The 23,207-nt window shown below is 37.7% G+C and overlaps 1 protein-coding gene across 5 annotated transcripts in view; it reads left to right on the plus strand.

Annotated features, from left to right (window-relative positions):
- Nucleotides 1–23,207, plus strand: part of Sp1 (transcription factor Sp8) — a 117,917-nt gene that overhangs the window by 55,640 nt on the left and 39,070 nt on the right. The window contains exons 1-2 of one of the 5 annotated variants that reach the window (XM_069509342.1): nucleotides 5,843–6,057; nucleotides 12,114–12,161. The exons of 1 other annotated variant lie outside the window; for it this stretch is intronic. In XM_069509342.1, the coding sequence (XP_069365443.1) occupies nucleotides 5,980–6,057; nucleotides 12,114–12,161 (126 nt within the window). In that variant the 5' untranslated portion in view covers nucleotides 5,843–5,979. Of the gene's footprint in view, nucleotides 1–5,842; nucleotides 6,058–12,113; nucleotides 12,162–20,453; nucleotides 20,696–23,207 lie in introns of those variants that run through there. 3 more of the 5 variants (XM_069509344.1, XM_069509345.1, XM_034984568.2) reach the window with 3 other exon arrangements.

Genomic DNA, 23,207 nt, shown 5'->3' on the forward strand with positions numbered 1-23,207 from the left:
GAGGTGATGGCCGTTGGAGCCGGAAAGTCCTTGAGTGGAGACCGCGTAGGTAGGCAAGCATAGTGTGGGACGCCCTCCAGCGCGATGGACCGACGATATAAAGAGGCTGGCGGGAAGTGGCTGGATGAGGAAGGCTGAAGACCGGGTGTGGTGGCGCTCTTTAGGGAAGGCAGTCCAACAGTGGACGTCCGCAGGCTGATGATGATGTAAAAAATCACGTTGATCCGTTGCATCCCTCACACGTCCCTATCCGTCTTCTCCACTCTTGTCTCGCTGGCGAATAAGTTTGGAATAGAATAGGATTTCGATGAAGTGCGTGGATTTTTGTGAACGGAGTTCAATCATGTAGTCGTGGTTTGGTGCAATAGTAAATGGTACAATATTAATTCACCATCAACAGTTCCTAAAACCCCATAGATTAGGAGTGCAGTAGGTACCCTGCAGCATCAGTATTGAAGAGTTGGAACTTGAAGTTCAATAATGGTATATATGTTTGGCATCTACAATATTATTTCATAATCAACAGTGGCTTAGGAATGCAATACCCTGCATCATCAGGGTTGAAGAGTTGGGATATGGAGTTGAATCATGAAGTCGTTGCTTGGTAGGTACGTAAGCCATAGTTTATACTAAGCGTAACTTTTATACCAATTCAACATCGACTATTCTTTGAAAAGAGCAACCGCCGAGTTTCTTGCTGGTTCTTCTCGGTAGGAAAGGCATTCCGAACCAGTGGTAGATGCATCTGACTATTCGTAAGTACTTGTAAAAGTTTATTCGAACAAAAAAAGAATGAATAAATCGGACTACGCGTTAATGAATTACAACTCAGTATACATTTTAACTTTCATCCCCTCTCCTACGGGAACCATGCTGAATTTCGGGATAAAAAGTATCCTATATTCTTCCTCATAGTATGACCTCAAATCGTACCAAGTTTCATTGGAATCCATTCAGTAGTTTCAGCGTGATGCGCGGCCGTGATACAGACAGACAGACAGACAGACAGACAGACAGACAGACAGACAGACAAAAATGAAAAAACATTACAGTTTTGGGTTCAGTATCGATTATAGAGTGCCCTCGAAAAAAATTTTCAAAATATCTTCAATGTACAGAATTTGACCTGTTACAGTTTTATTATGTATTGATGATGATGATGATGATGATTGATGATGATGTGAAAGTGTGGTCTGGTTGGTAGGTACCTTTTCACCACAAAATCACTAAACCAATTTTAATCAAGTAAGCTCAAGAATTGTTTGCATTCTAGAGACTTTTTATTTTTATAGCAATTCAGAATTCAGTGCTGATTAAATCGCAGGTTAGGTAAAAAAAGTACAAGGTAAGAAATTAATATTGTCAAATTTGAGTTGAGCTGAGCTTTAGTCAAGTTTGAGGATGAAATATATAAGTGAGGGTGCACTCTAACTTAGCTTAGACTTAAGACAGAGTTAAAACGAGACAGCTATATCTCTCACATTAATCTGTCTCGTTTTAACTCAATCTTAAATCTGAGCAAAGTCAAAGTGCGCTCTATAAATCTCAGCCTGAATATGAATGAATGAATGAGAATGAATCTCTGAATAATTTTTATTTAAATACATATCGTAAACTGCTGAACCACCAGGATAGGAATCTTAAATCTCTGTTGGTATCGTGCCTTGAGTGCCTCTCACCGCTGGGCCACGGCTTTCTCTTCCATCATAAGGAGGATGAGTGATTCACTCATCCTGAATTTCAAAATTATAGAATTTAGATATGTCAATCTGACTAATTTTATTCTCCTTAGAAACTTACTTAGTGCGATTACTATTTCGAATGGAATTTCTAACGCAGTTCTACGATTCGTCACATTATCTCCTTACTTATTCCAAGACAAATCAGCTAATTCATAAGAAAAGTAAACTTGTAACAAAAATGGAATGAATGAAGTGAAAATTATGTGTTACTCTATCAAACGTATAATTACATCACTCTTAAATATAATAACATGGTAGTACAATGAATCACAACGGTAGTGTTCCTAGCTCTTTGTGATTGTTATTCGAGCCTACAGTGCTGGCTCCTGGGCGGGACGAGGGCGGCGGCGCCAGATGCGTGAGCGCGTGCGCCGTACAGCAATAGTACCAGCTGTAATATAATTACAATTATTAGTGTTATCAAAATAGTATTGTAAAAATTGCTCCAGTAGTTTTATTTTTCACGATGTTCTATTTTTTTCTGTGCCTAAGTAGCTATACTCTATCCGCGAAAAGAAGCTAGTATAGCGCTCACTCTGTTATGTAATCTCATCAAATTATAAAGACAAAAATCTCAGTGGGTGTTTACCATTTTGAAACACCAACAAATCACAAATATGTTTTCAAAAAATATTTAAAATTCAATTTGCAAATGTTTTCAAAAAATATTCGGAATTCAATTAAAAAACATAGTTTCCGTTATGATTGGTTAGTGACTCAAAATGGTTAGCGCCGACTGAGATTTTTGTCTCTATAATTTGTATAGGACTATACGTAACGGAGAGAGCACTATACAATACAACATCTTTACGCGGATAGAGTTATAGTAAAGGTCTGTACGCACCTGAGCTGCGCTGCGCTGCAGTGCAGGGCGCTTGCCCTACACCTACATAGAAACACGTTAGATATAGGTATTTCTTCATTTTAAACCAAAAACTCAAGTACGAATTTTCATACATACCTAGGTACCTAGTACCTACCTACCTACTTACCTAATCGTCAGTTAGGACTAGTTTAGGTACCTCCCTAGTTTTTTAGATTGAATTTTTTTATCTACAAACATTCTACGGCGCACTATTTAAGAAGTAGATAGGTGTACATAGGTTTCTAGTAGGTAAGTATATTTAAAAAGTTATTTCACTCTTTAAGAACATAATAATGACTATGCACAACTTGCACAAACTGTTCTTTATTTTTCTCAAACGTGAAAACGTAGAATTATTGAATCGTAAGAACAACAATGAGCGATGTCGTCAGCGATAGTATTTCGTGTGGAATATAGAAACATGTGCAAATGATAGTGATTAGAGGTGGCGGGGCGGCGCGGGCGCGTGCTTGCGTAATTATTGTAATCTGCGCAAACGTCGCTCCCGGTGCGCTGCGCTCCTGCGCTCTTCTTTCTATTATTGCTGGGTACAGTTCACAGACCTATGACTTATAGTCTGATTTAAGATAGAGGTACAATTTACTCAGGGAACAGGTTTGAAGGAAGAAACTCATTGTCAAGGAGGAAAATTGATAAAACATAAGATATTAATTATTTTCTTAATCCTACCCACGTAGATATTATAGCGTAGCGTTTCCCACGTCTATTTTTTTAAATAAAGTTTTTCTAGTATCTTAAGGGCGGTTACACTCAGCCGATCCGAGTCCGTAAAAATATGTTCCGAAGTAGTCAAAGAGTTATTTGTATAGTAGGTAGCTAACGTACTACATCCGACTTCCGTCATCGGTGAGAATATCTCGGATGTGCCTCGGATTCAAATCGGACATAATATGACGTAGATATGTCAAAGATGTCCACTAAATGGCTTGGATTTGAATCAGAGATGTAGTGCAATAGGTTTATCTATTTATCCCAATTCGGTTTGAGTTTTTTATATCCGTATTTTCACGGATTTGGATAAGATGAGTGCGTGATCGCACTAAAGCTTGGCATAAAATTGGCGCGTAAATATTTAATCCCAGACAGGATATGGCACAAATTAAGTCAAGCTGGGTAGGTGCTATAGGACCTATAGGTACCTACCTACTTAGTTTTTGTGATGTGGTTATATAGGTGGGTATGTTAGGGGAATTATATTTGGGGAAGTTAGCCATCATACATGCTTATAAGTACCGATAGGTAGATAGAAATAGGTAGGTACGTGTATAGTTTATTTTATGAGAACATGTATCTACTTTAGCTGGTATAATGAAACTTCTAGGTATGTGTAAAATTACATAACATCTGTTCAAGTATCACGTGACTAGATTTCGCGTGATATGAACAGTAAAGGAAAGTGCATCCTGTCATACGAGGCGTATCCGCCCCCGCACGGATTGGGGACGTAAAAAATGGACCAATTTTTATAATAACGCTGGGGTAGCGACCCAAATGTACTTTATTATAAACCGGAAACATTTATTACATTTGTTGTGTAAAAAAAGCGATTTTCGTGAAATTTTATACTGAGATTAAAATGGTAGGTAAGTAACAGCTGATATAGGTATTTTTACATCTGTAAAGTTCTGACAAGGCCAGTGCGTCTTTTAACTCTTGATTCACACTCGACTTTTATCTAGATAGGTACGAGTATTTTTATGTTGTTTCTGGATATACAAGATACTTAGTACTTTTCAGCGTCCTTGAAGCTCTACCTACGTCATTGAAGACAAAAGCTTTAGTATATCAGTTTTGCGTGTTATTCTCAGATACCAAGATATTTAGTACTTTTTAGCATCCTTGAAGCTCTACGTCGTTGAAGACAAAAGCTTTAGGTATATCAGTTTTTCGTGTTATTCTCAGATACCAAGATATTTAGTACCTACTTTTCAGCATCCTTGAAGCTCTACCTACGTCATTGAAGACAAAAGCTTTATATCAGTTTTTCGTGTTGTTCTCAGATACACAAGATATTTAGTACTTTCCAGCGTCCTTGAAGCTCTACCTACGTCATTGAAGACAAAAGCTTTATATACCTATCAGTTTTTCGTGTTATTCTCAGATACACAAGATATTTAGTACTTTTCAGCAAGATACCAAGATATTTAGTATCCTATTTTATGTTGTTTCTGGATATACAAGATACTTAGTACTTTTCAGCGTCCTTGAAGCTCTACCTACGTCATTGAAGACAAAAGCTTTAGTATATCAGTTTTGCGTGTTATTCTCAGATACCAAGATATTTAGTACCTACTTTTCAGCATCCTTGAAGCTCTACCTACGTCATTGAAGACAAAAGCTTTATATCAGTTTTTCGTGTTGTTCTCAGATACACAAGATATTTAGTACTTTTCAGCGTCCTTGAAGCTCTACCTAAGTACGTCATTGAAGACAATAGCTTTAGTATATCAGTTTTGCGTGTTATTCTCAGATACCAAGATATTTAGTACTTTTCAGCATCCTTGAAGCTCTACGTCGTTGAAGACAAAAGCTTTATATCAGTTTTTCGTGTTATTCTCAGATACCAAGATATTTAGTACCAACTTTTCAGCATCCTTGAAGCTCTACCTACGTCATTGAAGACAAAAGCTTTATATCAGTTTTTCGTGTTATTCTCAGATACACAAGATATTTAGTAAGTACTTTTCAGCATCCTTGAAGGTCTACGTCATTGAAGACAAAAGCTTTATATCAGTTTTTCGTTTTGTTCCCAGATACAAGATATGTAGTAAGTAGGTATACTTTTCAGCGTCCTCTAAGTTGATGACGAAAGCTTAATTAGGTAGGTATACGTATCAGTCTTTTAGATGATCCTTCCGATGGTTCCCGGATATACAAGATATAAGTAGGTACCTACGCTATATTTTTTAGCACTTGAAGTATCTTGAAGCACCATAAGGTATTCAGCAAGTATTCAGTCTCTTTTCAGGGTTTTTACGATTCAATTTGAAAAAATGACGTGAACAAAATACATGGAAAATCATTCAAGGTCTGTTAAAACATCTTCGAGCTTTGATAGCTTCAGTAATAAGTGCGTTATCGGTTTATATTAGTTTTGCGTGAGTTGCCGCCCTCGCCGGCCGCCCTGCGCGACCCGCCCCGAGTAAACAAACAAACGTGCGAGAGGGACGGACGATGCGAGCGAGAGTGTAGTCGCGCTCAGTCGTCCACCGAACCCTACAATTAGTAGGCGAGATTCGTCCGCGGCATCGATTCGTTACGAGATAATCGTTCCGCGGATTTTCCTTACAAGCCTCCGCCGGGTGTGTTTTTGGCACGTGACATCTTTCAGCTGGAAACCGATGGGCTGACATGAATTGTGCGTACTACCAGCAGCACGGGGGCCCGCACCCCGCGCCTCATCATGTCAACAGTAACTATTTCAACGAGGTAATTTAAATAATAAATAATTTGCGTGCTTTTTTAATATTAGTCAGGTATTAAATCATTTTGTGCGCTTTAAAGTTAGATATTTATGGAGATCCCTGAAAAATCCATACTCCATATCTACTTCTACTAATATTATAGGTAAATATGAAGAGTGTCTGCAAGCTTTTCACGGCCCATCCGTTAAACCGATTTCGATGAAATTTGGTACAGAGATAGCTTGCATCTCGGGGAAGGACATAGGTTTTTGTAATCCCGGAAATTCACAGAATTCCCACGGGATTTAAAAACACCTAAATCCTCGCGGATGAAACCGCGGGCATCATCTACCTACTTCGTTAGAAAATAGGTAATAGGTCCTATACCTAGTCACATCCATGAATATTTTGGTTCTTCCAATATCAATTGTTGAACTAGTGGTAACGAGCGCATTATTGTACATTAAGTACCTACTTAATGAACGCAACTTTAGTAGGTAAGTATCTACCAAACTACCTAATACTTACCACCTTAGCAAATACCTAAGTAGTACATATATACTTCTCAATGTATCAAAATCTTATATTAATATAGGTAGGTGGGTAATAAAGTAGCCTATGACGTGTCACGTGTCCTGGGAACATGATGATATTCAGTCTTGTCAACTTGAAATATCAATAGTTTATCGATAAATAACACATGTGACTAATGACTATAACCATCAGAGTGTTTATAAAAATAGGTTAATCGAATTTTCTCATACGGGTGGCAATAATTTAAAGCTATCTTTGGTATCTTAATCTATGTAAATATAGGCATACCTACCTACTTAGAAGTTGATGGATATATGAAATATTATTATTAACTAGATGATGTCCACGACTTCGTTCGCGTGGATTTTGGTAGGTTTTTAAAAATCCTGTGGGAACTCTTTTATTTTCTAAAATAAATAGCTATTCAATTCCGGGTAGGTATACCTAAGCTATTTCCATACCTTCAAAACGGTTCAGCTATTGTGTCCGTAGAAATCAGTTCTTTCATTACCTAAAGTAGGTAGGTACCTACCTACTCGTAGCTATAAGCAGTTCAGCAGCTTTTAGATAATTCGTGTACCTACCTAATTTTATAGAATAAAATATGACAAAACTAAATTTTACCAAAATTCCAAAATAGTTTTTGAACGATTTCTCGTTCAAAAACTATTTCGGAAGGCCTAAAAAACCTGAAATTCTATTAAAATCTTTTCTATTTCATTCTAATATTTAGGTAGGTAAGTACTTACCTATAACCTAACTTATTCGGTTTAATGAACTGAACGAAAAACTTAACCGTATTAGAAAACAAAAGGCCTTTACTAACAGTAATAGGTACGTCTAATAAAATATTAATATAAGCCTATTTGTGTTCAGTATATCGAATAAAAACGTATTAATTAGGTGGTTCACGCGAAACCAAACACGTTGCGAAGGTATAAAAGTGGAGCGAACAAAAGACGTTCTCAAGAGCAAGTCAACAACTCAACAAAGCTAGTTCGCTAACAAAGGGGAGAATGGGAACAAAAATATGTAATTGGTATGATTATAAGTGATTATGGCGCACAAACACCTCCTGCCAGCTCGTCACACTAGACGCTTTAAAAGAGCTTCGCGATATTGTAGCTACAAAAGGAATCGAACCTACATTAGTTTGCGCACTAAATGTACAGTCCGCGACAGGTTGAGATGGCAAGCGGGGTGGGGACGCCCCGGCAACCCGGTGCGAGATTGCGCAGATGACGTGCGGGTGTGTAACTAGTGTAGGTAATTTCAGTATAGTTGTTACGCAGGTAGGAGTCAGGCCGCAACGCTACACGTGCCTGTGAAAATTGACACGTGACGTTTAACTAAGTGATATTAAACTAAGTAAAAAACGTTTTTGTACCTACATTTTTTCAACTACAAAAGCATACTTAGTTCATTTTTTGCAGGTAGGTAAGTATATTTTTCTAACTTAAATAAAAGATATTAACCAAAAAAAGTTTTATATTAGATAGGTACATTATGATCGCGATTATTCATTTCGTGGTCGTAGGTACCTATACTTACTCGTACAATCAGCTGTGCTGTCATCTTCCATGTAATGTGTGCTATTATTTCCGACCACAATACCTACTCAGCGTTTTGGTTTTGTGATAAAATTTTAAAACGTTTACGAAAATTTAGGTATCTACCTGCCTAACACTTTTATTATTGATATTTTTTTTTTATTTGAATAATAGAGCATTCGTCTCTATATTCGGTCTGTACCTAGGTACTTTCTTATGGGCATTATTTATATTCTTAGAAAACGTTAGTTGGTGATTTATTAGAAAACTAGCTGATACCCGCGACTTCGTCTGCGTGGATTTAGGTTTTTGAAAATCCCGTGGGAACTCTTTGATTTGCCGGGATAAAAAGATATCTGCCTGTGTCACTCCAGGTCTTTAACTAAGTATATCCATGCAAAACATCACGTTAATTGAAGGACAAACCAACAAACAAACATGCACCTTTTCATTTATAATATGGGCAGTGAAAGTGATACCTATGTGTAGTGATGTTAGGAACAAGGTAGGTACCAAATCCCAAAAATTAAATTAAAATAATTAGGGGGAAGTGGGGCAAATTTATACAGAAAAATTCAAAATTCATTTCACCGCTTACATATCATTCTACACATTTTTTGATTTGTTCTACGCATAGCAAATTTCATAAATATTATAATTACAGTCAAAAAACTGGTTAAATAAGGAGATAAAAAAGTTATGACATTGTAAGTAAAAAATGGGATTTGTATCATTCTGCCCCACCGACGACGGGGCAGATTAACCTACCTACATTACCTGTGAGCACTTTGATATGTAACTGAAAGCGGAAAAAACTTGATTATACTTAATCAAAAAATATTCCATTATATCCATTGATTAACATATCGTATAATATATAGATATATATCGTTGTAAGATTACACAGGAAATTGCTAAAATATTTTTACTTTCTGCATTATTCTATACTTAGATGCACACAAAACAAGTTTAGGTACAAGGTGTTAAAATTCAAAAACTAACTAGATGTTGCTGAGGTTGCTATTGTATTTGCAACATATATAAAGACATGTTTTAGCGTTGTCACGATTCTAATATCACTAATATAAAACGAAATGTCTTTGGTGTATTAATGTGCCCCTTGCATCTATCTGCCCCATTTTCCCCTATGTAGGTAGATAATTATTACCTGGCTGTATGGTGGATATATCTATGAATAATAATGCAAAACTAATACGCACGTACCTATAGGTAGTAATTGTTAAGTATGTACCTATCTAGTAAATTTACTTGTTATAATTTTCCATTTCTATAGAAGGATTTTTTCTGGAAATATAAGAAGATATGGTTATTAAAAACAAATCACAAGAACAATTAACATTAAATTCTTCTTAGAATTAGCTACGGAGAAAAGATCAAAAACAGTAGGCATGTTTTTTCTGGCGTGGTTACCGACTGAGAGTATAATTATTATAATGTAGTCTTAAAACATTTTTTCGGTTCACGATGAGCGAGTCATCATAATTAATTGCAATCCTTTTAGCCTATCTTTGACTAATAGTTACCGCTCGGGACTCCACCTGCGAAGCTTTCCACTTTTTCGATCGATTGTCGATGACAAGTCGGAAGTGCTGCATCTTTTACTGAAAAAATGGGACATGAAATAGAAAGAAGAAGTGATATATAAAATATATATATATATATATATATATCTACATACCTATTATATCTACGTGTTATCATCAGGTATAAGTTCCAGTCATCGATCTACGAGAGTGACCTACCTAATAATGTCAAAACAACTGAAACAATAGGTATACTATAGTTAGGTAGCTGTCGATCGAACTTGCCGATGACAGACGACATTGCCTACTTAGCATTTTTTTTGCAAAAGTAGTTTTTGAAATTCACAAAAACTTAGGTATTTTGGCAATATCACAAAAAGCATTTTATTTGTTTTTTATTTTTAAAGCTTTTTAAATTGTTATGTCTCGATGTTTACGCAACGTCACTACGACAACGCAACGTAAACAAAGCTATTATAAGTATGATAATAATTTAACTTAGCAAAATTTTCAACAGACGCCATTACGTTTTTAATATTTTCCAAATACCTACTTAAGTACGAAAATACATACAGACAAACATCTGTCAAATCGTACCTACTTAGTGTTGCTATGCAGTAGGTAAAGATGGCCGGACGAGTGCATTACGTAGGCCGTGGTGTAATTATAATTTTCTATTCCCCTATGAAATTTACTCACATAGGTAGGTAGTTTTTTTATTTAATGTGTTATACATTATCACTTTACAAGTTGAGTAATTATATAACGTCGTTTTTTAAATTACTCAGACGGCTGTTTTTACTGGAAATGTGTATAAATGCATTATTTGTATTAGCATTTTTACAGTGTAAAAATTAATTGTACCTACCTAGCAGTACGAAGGTACTTAGTCTATTTACATGTTTATAAAGAAATAAAAGAAAATAATAAGTTATAACAGTACGTTACACAAAACTCTTCTTAAACAATTACTGTCAGCAAAGGAATAAAAAGCATCAACATAATAATTTTATGAAACCAACCATCTCTATTTAAAACTTACCGAACTGAAAATGGCTCTTGAATCTCGACCTTTCACCACTAATCTCGCTACGGTAGAATATAATTACGTAAATACCTATACAAACATTCATAACATAGATAGACTGCTAAAATTATAACCGTACCTATACCGTTTGGCTTTGCCATACAGTCGGGTAAAAAGTGTCTGATACGCATATTACACGACCTTAATCAAAAGCTCCAAAGATGTAGAGCTCAGCTCAAAAAAGGGTACCTAATTTCAGTGGCATCGTTACACAGCTAGACGGCCGGGGCACAGGGTCCACTCGGCCTCGGCCGGTCCGGCTTCGCAATTACCGCCCCGTAATTACAGGGCCGCCGCCGCTCGGCGCCGAAACCGGCCGACTCTGCTGCCATAATTAAAAACGTTCTAAATTAAATTCGCTCGTGTACCCACCTTATGATGACTTTTTAGGGACTTTCTAATTAGTTTCTGTTTTTGTGAACTGTAATAGACCCGCTCGATGTAGACCCTTGCGGATCCTCATTTTAAATTCATTGCTACGTATCCTATCCCTACGAGTTTTTACGTTCGAGAACTTCGATTAGATTATCGTCAGCATCATCTCAACCGATAGACGTCCACTGCTGGATCATAGGTCTCTTTGTAGGGACTTCCACACGCCACGGTCTTGTGCCGCCCGAATCCAGCGGCTTCCTGCGACTTATCAGGCGATATCATATTCCAACGCTACGCTTTCCGGTGCGAGGTCGCCATTCCAGCAGCTTAAGACCCCTACGATAGTTAAGCTTTATTAAGAAAAGTTCCACATGCCACGGTCTTGCCGCCTGAATCCAGCGGCCCCTTTCAACTTGTTCGATGTCGTTAGTCCATGTTCTAACGCTGCGCTTTCCCGTGTGTAGCGTGATGGAAATCCGTAGAAGGTATCTACCTAGTGTCCAGCTGTGGACGTCTATCGGGATGATGAAGAGAAGATTAGCTAGCGAGCTCCCAAGCGCTTTCCATACAAACTTAGTTTGGTTCTCATGTAAATATCTCTGTAACTTCAAAACTAAGTCCAAGTTTTTGCGAAAATCTGACAAACTGGATATTTGTTTCCGAACATTCCGAATCAGTGGTAGATGCATTTGACGATTCAAAAGTAGATAGGTAGGTACATATTTGTAAAATTTAATTGTTTTTTTTTCTAGAACGTTTCTACAAAAACTCATTCAGTTGATTTGTTAATATTCAAACGAACCTTTTAGACCTTTGAAGAAGTTTATTCGTAGCGTAAAAAGTAGTCTTTCTCCATCTCCATTCTCCAGATTGCAAAACTACCTAAATCTGTTGGAAATATGGATTATTTTGTTTATGTATGTTATTATACCTACCTACGTACCCTTTATTAAGTCTGTAAAGTTATTAATAGAGACTCTTTTCTTTCTAGGTTAGTATCGACCCTGTGTCCGCGGATTCTAAGGATATGAAGATATTAGTAAGTACTAAACTTAATACTAAGTATATATACCTATTAGTACTACTTTTAGTACCTGCTAAGGTATTCGGCTTCTATTGATCCGTGGTTAGTTAAATTATGTACTTAGGTAAGTAGCTATAGTAAGTAGTTTATATTCGACGGATTTCTCAAATGACGAAAAGCATATTATGTTTCATATTATTTGCAACTGACATCTGCATTGGCATTTTATTTCATTCATGAGGTAAGTATACCTACTACTTACCGAATTGATATTTTTTTATGACTGTGGTAAAAGATGCAGACTAAAAACAATGACCGAGAATACTTATCACTCAAAACAAAATGCCATCGCGATTCCAGCACGAAGCCGGAAAATTATATCGGAACGAATATCGGATGACGAAATCGGTAATTTGTTTTGATTGGCCGACACTGTGAAATGGGCATTGTGAGGTGCCATGGTGCTGGCTCGCTGGAAATGCATTCGTCACGCCGAGCCACGTGATTCCACCCAGACAATGGCGATTATTATATCGATTTTATAAACGATTCATATTCGATTTAAGTCGATAGAATGTTACCGCAGTCACAGCCGCAGTCCTTAGATAGATATGTACCTAGGTACCTACTTACAATACTTAATAATTGTCACTGATTATAATATAATAAATAAGTACAACATTTTCATATCCATCACTAGTCACTAGTCACTACCCATATATACATACTATACCTACCTATAATATATGCGAAAGTGTGTTTGTTGGTTCGTTCTTTAATCACATCGCAAAGGAGCACCGGATTGACGTGACTTTCTGCGTGGTTAAAGAAAGACCTGCAGGGCGATTGTCTAAAACCTGCATCAATCATTATTACAATCTCAATTGTTCTGATTGGCTGAATTTGTGCAATTCTTGTTGCAACAATGCATTGTGGCCAATAGTGAGCGAGCATTAACCAATCAGAGATGATTGCGATCGTGACATTGTAGCTGTCAAACAACCGCGGTGGAGCCACTGGAGAGTGACATAGGCATATAAACAGTCAGTGGACATAGGCTATTTTTTATCCCGGAAAATCGTATAGTTCCTACGGGATTTTTAAAAGTCTATCCACGTGAACGAAGATGCACTGCATCAGCTCTAGTTTTTAATGAAACTAGCTGATATCCGCGACTTCGCATTACCTAATTTTGTTTTTAAAAAATCCCGAGTGAACTCTTTTCAGCGATGTTGATGATAATAATTCATTTTATATTCTAGTAGATACTTACAGGTAAGTAGCCTGGAGTAAGTATGTTTAGATAGGTACTTTAGTTTATTGATTTTTAGGGTTCCGTACCTCAAAAGGAAAAACGGAACCCTTATAGGATCACTTTGTTGTCTGTCTGTCTGTCTGTCAACCTGTCTGTCTGTCCGTCTGTCTGTCAAGAAACCTACAGGGTACTTCCCGTTGACCTAGAATCATGAAATATGGCAGGTAGGAAGATCTTATAGCTGACATTTGGGGAAAAATCTGAAAACCGTGAATTTAGGGTTAGATCACACAAAACAAATTAAATTGTGGTCATGAACTAATAATTAGTATTTTCAACTTTCGAAGTGAGTCACTATATCAAGTGGGGTATCATATGAAAGGTCTTCACCTGTACATTCTAGAACAGATTTTTATTTATTTTTATGCATCATAGTTTTTGAATTATCGTGCAAAATGTCGAAAAAATACGACTGTAGTACGGAACCCTCATTGCGCGAGCCTGACTCACACTTGGCCGGTTTTTTGTAAACACAACTGGAAATAAGTACTTGCCTAGGTATGTGTTCTTATGAAGTAAGCAAGTATAGGTAGGTAGATACAGTACTACAGTAGGTACTTACATATTCGTAGGTATAGGTAGGTATTTATATTATATTCGTTACATTTTACATACCTACATAATATGCTACAGATAGGTAAGTACACTATGTATAAACTAAAATCAGTCAGGCATACCTAAGCTAGTTTATCATAGGTTCTGGTCCAAGCCACAATTAAATAAAACAGTTAATTTAATGAAACGCATATGTAATAATATGTTAATGTACAAAAATATTCACTCCCTCGGGCAAATGTTTCCTTCAATCATCATTATGTAAATTGCGAATGCTCGCCTCAAGTGTCGATGAGACTTTTCTACAATTTGTAAAAGTTAAGTAAGTATGTGATGTGTAGTAGCCCATTTTGAAATGCTTAAAATTACTTGAAATGGCAATAAATAATATCTACTATAATTGCTTCACATTTTAATTAAAAAAGGCATGTAAGTTAACATTTTATCTTTATCAAACATAATCTTATTATAATCACGATTGTGTTTAAGTAGTATAGGTACCTACATTACGCGGCAGAAATATTCTACATCGACCTTTAGAAATAGATAGCGGTTTCGTTGATCGTTGTACCTGTCGTTGAGACCGACAAAACGTCACATAGGTATGAGTGACAAAGACAACGCTCTACAAAGCCGAAATCTCATTCTAAAGGTCGATGTACAATATTTCTTGCCGGCTACTGTGTCTGTATACCTAATAGGTAACAGCGCTAAGTTTTCTAAATACACCCTGTATAAGTAAGTAGCTACCAATGCAAATGATACCAGAATTCAGAACATGAATAGGTCTTGAATACCTACTTGACAGCTAGATCCTCTGCCCTGTTTCATTTTTGCTGAGGGAGGTTGCTTCCATTAATTAGATACATATCTAGGTACTAGCAGTGGTTTATCTTACTTAAGGGCAGTGTAGCTGGCACCGTAGGTAGGTAGATACCTACCTACGGTGAACTCCGAGATCCTCTTAAGGGAACATTATTTTTTTACCATCCAGTTCCAGAAATAACTTGTGAAAAATCATCATCATCAACCCATCGCTAGCTCACTACTGAGCGAGAGTCTCCTGTCAAAAAACATGAAAAATATAAATTTGTTGAACTTGACTTGTTGAAAGCTCCAGTCCGCCGGCAAGAGCTGGTCTAGGCCTTCCATCGAATCAATATAATACAAAGCAATTGAATGAGCTATTTCAGAATAATAGTGAATACTAAATTACGAATATTACAATGTGAATACACGCGTTGCGCCGCGGGCCTGCCTTGCCCGCGTGTGGCCGAATTGTATGCTCAAATGTAAACGATTAGCTATCTCTAGGAGGTTTCACCTCTTCACCATTGTGAAATCAACCCTGAGTAAATACCTAGCTATGTAACTAGGTATGCAAAAGTGGATATTAAAATATTAGAACCAAGTAGTAGGTATATGTTAGCTGGTACCTATCTATATTTTCAGCAAGTTTCTTGGTTTAAGTCCCGCAAATTGCTATTCCGCTGGAACCATGTCTCATTAACATCGAAATGACGTCATTTTGACGTCATTTGACGTATATCTAAGTATACCTTCCTGCTTCTATATACAACATTTAAAAATATACTTACCATCAGCTCGGAACTTCAGTCTAGTGCTGACGTCACTAAAATGGCGGCCACGCGCATTAGCAATTTGCGGGCCTTATAACTGAATGTTATGCCTAGATCTCTGCTCTACAGTTTACATGTGCGTAGGTGTAGTCCGCGACAGGTTGAGATGGCAATCGGGGTATGTGCGGGGGACGCTCTGCACACCCGCACGTCACCCGCGTTCGCCCGCACCGGGTTAGCGTGGGGGCTGTGCGGGTGTGCGGGACGTCCCCACTCCGGATGCCATCTCAACCTGTTAGGTAAGTACATAGGTAAGTACCTACTAGGTATACAAGCTTGGGTTCAAAAAACCGACCAAGTGCGAGTCAGGCTCGCGTAATGAGGGTTCCGTAGGTAAGTACTACAGTCGTATTTTTTCGACATTTTGCAGGATAATTCAAAAACTATGATAAGGCCAACATTTTCTTAAGTGGCAAACCGGATAGGTAAGTACAAGTGGCTATCCATGACACGTACAAAATGCACAGAAAATTCATGGAGGATTCGTTGAAATAGAATTCGTAGAGTCGAATGATGTAAGTAAGGGCAATTTAGAACAAAATTGCCCTTACATCATTTAATTTAGAATAATATCTTAGGAGATATCACAAAAGTAAAATAATATGAAATACCTTCGTATCGTAAAATTAAAACTAACACGCAACTTTTAGGTACAAAGTTAACACAATCGGGTGAACGATGCACGAATGCAACATAATCCATACTCACTTGCATACTAATACTTATTATAAATGCGAAAGTGTAGGTACCTATGTGTCTGTCTGTCTGTCTGCTAGCTTTTCACGGCTCAACAGTTTAATTGATTTTGATGAAATTTTGTACTGAGTTAGCTTACCTACATCCCGGGAAAGGATATAGGCTACTTTTTTTTGTCCCAGTACCCGTAGTACAAGATTTTACGTCTCACCAAACCAAACCAAATTCGAGAGTCGAAATACTTCCACGTTACAGTAAACTGGATCTTAAAAGCCTTGTTTTAAAGCTCAAGTTTGTCTACACTTCTACAGCCAGCGCTCCAAGCGGAAACATTGCGAAATTAAAATCGGTGGCATTGAATACTTATTTGAATTCAATTCAAGGCTGTTTAGGTCCATTTTACTGTAACGCGGAAGTATTTCGACTCTCGATTTTGGTTTTGTTTGGTGAGACGTAAAATCTTGTACTACGGGTATACTGAGTTCCCAGCGGGATTTTTTAAAAACCTAAATACACGCGGACGAAGTCCCGGGCATCATCTAATTAGTATACCTATAGGTACGTGTTTTGTATGTATGAAGGTATAGCGTGTGTGATGTAGATTAGTAAGTAGTTAGTGTAACTAAGAGATATTGCAGATGATTAGATTGACCGGCGTCAACACAAATGACCGGCGGAAGCTGCGGAAGTGACTGACGCCGGAGCGTATCACCCACTCGGGCACGTTTGGCACGTACCTAAGTAGGTCCTATAGGTAGGTAGGTACAGCTACAGTAGTAAATAGTTTGATGCCTTTTAGATAGGTAGGTAGGGGAGCGAGGGGCTGGTAGGTACAGCGGCGTGCAGCTCATAGAGGCATAAACGCACTGCTTACCCTCATTGTAATAAATCAATGCTTATTTTTCATTTTACCTGCCGTGCTGCCTAAGTTCATACCTAAATGCATACCCTGGCTTGAACTCCTGTGCACGCCACTGGGTAGGTACCTAGTAACAATTTTCAGAAATACTCTTGTAATCTTAATATATAAAAGGAAAAGATGACTGACTGACTGACTGATCTATCAATGCACAGCTCAAACTACTTACTGCAAATCCGGCATGCAGATAGCTATTAACTTAAGCATCCGCTAAGAAAGGATTCTCAATGTTTGGGGCAAGTTGTAACAGGCTCGGGGCAAGTAGGTATTAACTATTAACAATTAACATTTTTCTGTAGGTGGTTTCATTTGTAATTAGGTAGGTATTATTTCACAACACATAGTTACCTAATATAAGATGTATTTTAAAGTGCATCTAGGTATTTGTTATACTTACCTACCTAATTCTTATTACCTATAAGTTTACATCTGCTTGCAAATGTTTTCTTGTGCAGTGGACGGCACGGTTGTGCTCACATCTGAGTGGCGTGTTTAAAAAAAGGTTAAGTAGGGCGCGACTGCTTTTTCATGCAACAGTTTTACGCAATTCCTACTCGAATTCTGAGGCTGACCGTACCTACTTACCTACCAAAATTTTAAATCAAAATTATCTATTCATATTAAACAGGGCAATATTGTTCGTGTAGTACCCCCATAACTCGATTTTTGCACACACCGCCCACTCGTACTGTAATTTTGCATCCCAGCGTGAGTTTTGAGTCCAAATTAAAATATTATTGCGTTAAGCGGAGTTCGCACGGTCTGGCATGGCCCCAGGCGTTTTATTTCGTTATCCCAGACACGCCCACTTTTATCCTTTACCCCTCACCCCTTACACCTAGCTACAGTTTCTACCTTATATCGGCACCCTAATGTAGCTATAATATCTCGCGACTGTCATTTCCGTATACTTTTAAATGGAATCTTCCACCTTATTGAGGAGTGATAAGTCAGATTATCCTGTGACACTTCTCATGGAAAATCTCCCCGTGTTATGCGTGTCATAAAACTATTAGCCGCTTAAGCTATTCTTAAAACGACGTTCTTTTTCGAAATACTTAGCGGTTGCGATGTATTTTTGGGGTGCGGAAGGGCGCCTATTTTTTCTTGCACGTGGAATTTTATACCTTTATGGTGTTTTCGTGTTCCATTATTAATTATTTGGTCGTGTTTATAAGGGGTTTTTGTGGCGCGCATTATATTTCATTATCTTTAACACCTTGTTGGTGGGTGAGGAGGCTATGTGCTGGGCTTCTTGGGGAGTAGGTACCTATACAACAGATGTTCTTAATGATTTACATTATTGAGAGTGGTTAGATAGATTCCTTCCTACCCACGAAACAAATTCTATAAGCGAGGATTTTATTACTTTTTCACGACTTCACTGAATCAATCTTGACAAAATTTGGCATACCTACCTAGATAAATATAGCTTGTCACCTATGGAAATAGGAGGATTTTGATCACAGAAAAATTAAAAAATTCGCACGGGATTTCCAAAAACTCTAATTCACGTCATAGTAGATACTTAGTTGTGAGAATTATATCTAAATACTTAGGTAGGTACCTACTACTTACCTATCTATAGGTACCTAGTTATTTTATAAAGATGTGATTGTAGAAAAATGGAAACGTCTTCAAATCGTTATTTAGTTAGGTAGGTAGGTACCTACCTATTAGTAAGGTACACTGGTACCTAGGTACCTATCTATCTAAAAGTAGGTAGGAAGGTAGATATTTTTGGTCTACTTCTCTATACCTAGGTACTTTTTAGGGTTCCATACCTCAAAAGGAAAAATAACCCTTATTAGATCACTTTGTTGTCTGTCTGTCAAGAAACCTATAGGGTAGGTACCTACTTCCCGTTGAACTAGAATCATGAAATTTGGCAGGAAGGTAGGTCTTATAGCAGACATGAGGGGAAAAATCTGATGATCGTGAATTTGTGGTTACATCACTAGAAAAAATTTAAAATGTGGTCATGAATTTATAATTAGTGTTTTCAATTTTCAAAGTAAAATAACTATATCTATCAAGTGGGGGGGATATCATATGAAAAGGCTTTACTTGGACATTCTAAAACAGATTTTTATTTATTTTTAGGCATACCTACTTAATAGTTTTTGATTTATCGTGCAAAATGTCGATAAAATATGATTGTAGTACGGAACCCTCAGTGGGCGAGCCTGATTCGCACTTGGCCGGTTTTTTATAGATACCTATCATGTTAGGTATGTTATTCAAATGAGTTGATTTTTCATTCATTAGGTACTTATCTACTTAATGAACTCGAACCAAGGAATAAATTTGTCATTTTGGCAGATTTTCAAAACAAGATAGGACCTATATATTATCGAAACGTCAAAATAGGCTTAGGTAGATACTTACGTATTATTTAGCGAGTGAAATAGGTTCTTAAGATGCACTTAAGAAAATAAAATTGGGTAAGCTAAGTATGTAGTAAGTATGATTGGGGACATAGGGGCTAGTTGTAACAGGGCAAGTTGTACGCGCGTGTGCTACTTTAATTTTGTACCAATACCTAACATTATTTCTCGCTGGACATGTTAGCCTATATTAGGTATAAAAGGCCTGTCATTTAGGCCTGGGAATAGGCCCAGATTAATTATTTAATAATTAGTAAATAAATTACCCTAATTTCTTTTCGGCACTCTTGAGAAAAAACTATCGGGGTTTAATTTATGAATTTATGATAGGTAACGATAATATCCTAATTCCTACCTAGGTATTAGGATATCAAGACACACGGCCGTGTGTCAAGCCAAGTTCGAATTATAATTACTTTACCTATCGGCTAGCAAGGCGAGGAAGCGAGGCTAGGTAAAACAGTCGAGTTTGCCATAGAGTATTTCTTTTATGGCAAAATTGTCTTTCTAAATATCTTACATAATAAAATCAATAATATGTTAAGTCTCGTCTATCGCATTAAACCGCAAAGCAAGCAATCGCGTTCCAACTTATCGGTAATTTGAAACAAAAAACTTTATGCAAATTGAGGGAGCCGAAATAAAATGGAGTCGCGCGTGCGATCGATATGCGACCTTGTGGGCGGGGCTTAGCGTGGGCGGGGCTCAATAAGAGGCTGGGATTGGCTCAGACCGCCCACCCCGCCCCCCACATAGCGCGCCGCTCCCGCACTCGTAAACGTGTGCCCGAGCGCCGCGACACGAGACGTTCGAAACATGTAAAATTGTAAACGTGCCTCGAAGTTACAATCGGCCTCTTCGTGACAAGCGGCCTCTTGAATGTCGCGTTGGTATAATATTTGCGAAGATATTGTGACAGTTCTTTTCGTGATTTTGGTTCTGGAGGCCGATACATAGTTACGTTTGGTTGAAATGTGTTAGTGGAAACGATGATAACTGACATGTATGCGCCGCTGCCGGCGCCTAACAAATCTATAGTGAGTTTCTTTACCTCATTCATAACAACTATTTATCTAATATAGACAGGTACAATAGAATGTTCCGTAATTCATTAGCTTAAATGTCTCTTTTACCTACCTAGGTACTTAGATAGTATTGAAGTCCCTACTTAAATAATGTGGCTAATTTTCTTGTACACAATCTCTAAACTAAACTAAAATGGCACGTCTAAATCTATTGCTATCCCTTTCATAATGTTGCTTGCGGGAAAGGATAGCACTAGATTTAGACCTGTTAATTTAGTTTAGTTTAGAGATTGTGTACAAGAGAATCGGCGCCAATTATCTAAGTAATATGCACCTAAATTTTGTAATGCAGTCACATTTTGACAAGTTTATTCCAGTCTTGACAGGAGCCTTAAAGACACATAGAAAAATTTAGTAGGTAAGTACTTATCTAAACCCGTTTAAAAGGTTTGTCCAAGTCAACCTAAAAGCTGTAGATAAGGTAGAAATTTAGAAGATACATAGGTACTTATGTAGGTACAGTTAGGCATACGGTATAGTACCTACTTAGGTACCCATCTATTATAGAACCTAGATACCTACCTACCGCTACAATAATGCATGTTAGGTAGGTAGGTACCTACTTATTTAAATTATGAAAAAAATGGATTCCTAGGTAGGTTTATCGGTAGGTAGGTATCTACGGTAGGTAGGTACGTACCTATCCTGCACCTTGTATGAAAGCGTGAGTTGAAAAGAAATGGTTTACCCCCTTGTCCTTGTTAAATAGGTAGGTACGTGTTTTAAAATCATTATGGCGTTTTTGGCTTTGGGTTACGCAATTATCACGGCTATGGAACCCTACCTTATATGCGTGTTCCGACACACCTGACTAGTTTTTACATAAGTATCATGCTTACTGAGTTTTGTCACTGTTGTTTTAGAAATAGATATAAAAAGATTACTTTACAATGCACGATGGTACAATTTGCCCCAGTCTACCCTATCAGTGTAACCTATAATTTATTAAGTAAGTAGATAGGTAGGTACGTACCTACATAGTGTTCGCGACAGGTTGAGATTACAATAAAATTGTGGTATGAGGTGCGTCGTGCGGGGGGGGGGGGGGGGGGGTTTAGCCCCAAGCATGGGGTAAGTTGTAACTGTACCTACTTCTCATATTTTTTAAATGTCAATACAATAGACGGATAAGTTCCTAATTATTCTTAACTAGCTGATGCCCGCGACTTCGTTTGCGTGGAATTAGGTTTTTAAAGAACCCCGTGGGAATTCTTTGATTTTCCGGGATAAAAAGTAGCCTATGTCACTTCTCAGGTCTTTATCTATACACATGCAAAAAATCACGTTAATCCATTGCACCGTTGCGACGTCATTGAAAGACAAACCAACAAACAAACACATTTTCGCATTTATAATAAGGCTACGTACCTACCTACTGATTTTGATTTCTTTTCCATAGTATGATCTATGGGTATCAAGGTACTTATTTACCTATCCTTAATTTTGAAATAAAACAAACAACGAACGAAGAAACAAAATTGTTACAAAATATTCTAAAACAAAATTATTACCTAATTGGCCATACTTAATATTTTTTTTGTTGACTGTAGGTACCTATCTATCGTCGATATCCCGGTCGGAAGACGGGACTCGATTATTAGATTTATGAAGCGTTGAAATGGAGAACAATAAGGCATTGTTCTAATACGATTTACAATTGAAAATAATCTACCAAGTATTTCACCAATACAATTTATTTGATAATTCCATTTTACGGGCGAACAATAGATGCACCTTATTACGATTTGAGATTAAATAATCGGTAGGTCCGCGACAGGTTGAGATGACAATCGGGGTATGAGGCGGGGGGACGCCCCGCACACCCACACGTCACCCGCGCTCGCCCGCACCGGGTTAGCACGGGGGCTGTGCCGCCGTGCGGGTGTGCGGGGCGTTCCTTCCCCGATTGTCATTTTAACCTGTCGCGTACTAGAATCACCTTGAACCGCCAGTACAAGCGACTAATGGGCAGGTGTACCTACTTATAAGTAGCTTTGTGTGTAGCTTTGTTGCTGACTGTACATCGACCTTTAAAGGAGATAGCAGATTTGTAGAGCACTCTGTCGTTGAGACCGACAAAACCTCATAAAGGTATGAGTGACAGAGACAACGCTCTACAAACCCGAAATGTCATTCTAAAGGCCGATGTACTTTTATATTACTTTCGGCCGCGTACCCACTGTAATACTTACCTACCTAGCTTGGGCCACAATTTATAAATTAGAGCTATCTTAGGTAGGTACCTACTTATTTTTTAACACATCACATATTATAACGAAATAATAGCTCCTACCTAAGACATCCATACTAATCCATACTAATATTATAAATGCGAAAGTGTGTCTGTCTGTCTGCTAGCTTTTCACGGCCCAACGGTTTAACCGATTTTGATGAAATTTAGTACAGAGGTAGCTTACATCCCGGGGAAGGACATAGGTTACCTACTTTTTATCCCGGAAAATCA

This window comes from Maniola hyperantus, chromosome 3 (assembly GCF_902806685.2).
Source record: "Maniola hyperantus chromosome 3, iAphHyp1.2, whole genome shotgun sequence".
Taxonomy (NCBI): Eukaryota; Metazoa; Arthropoda; class Insecta; order Lepidoptera; family Nymphalidae; genus Maniola; species Maniola hyperantus.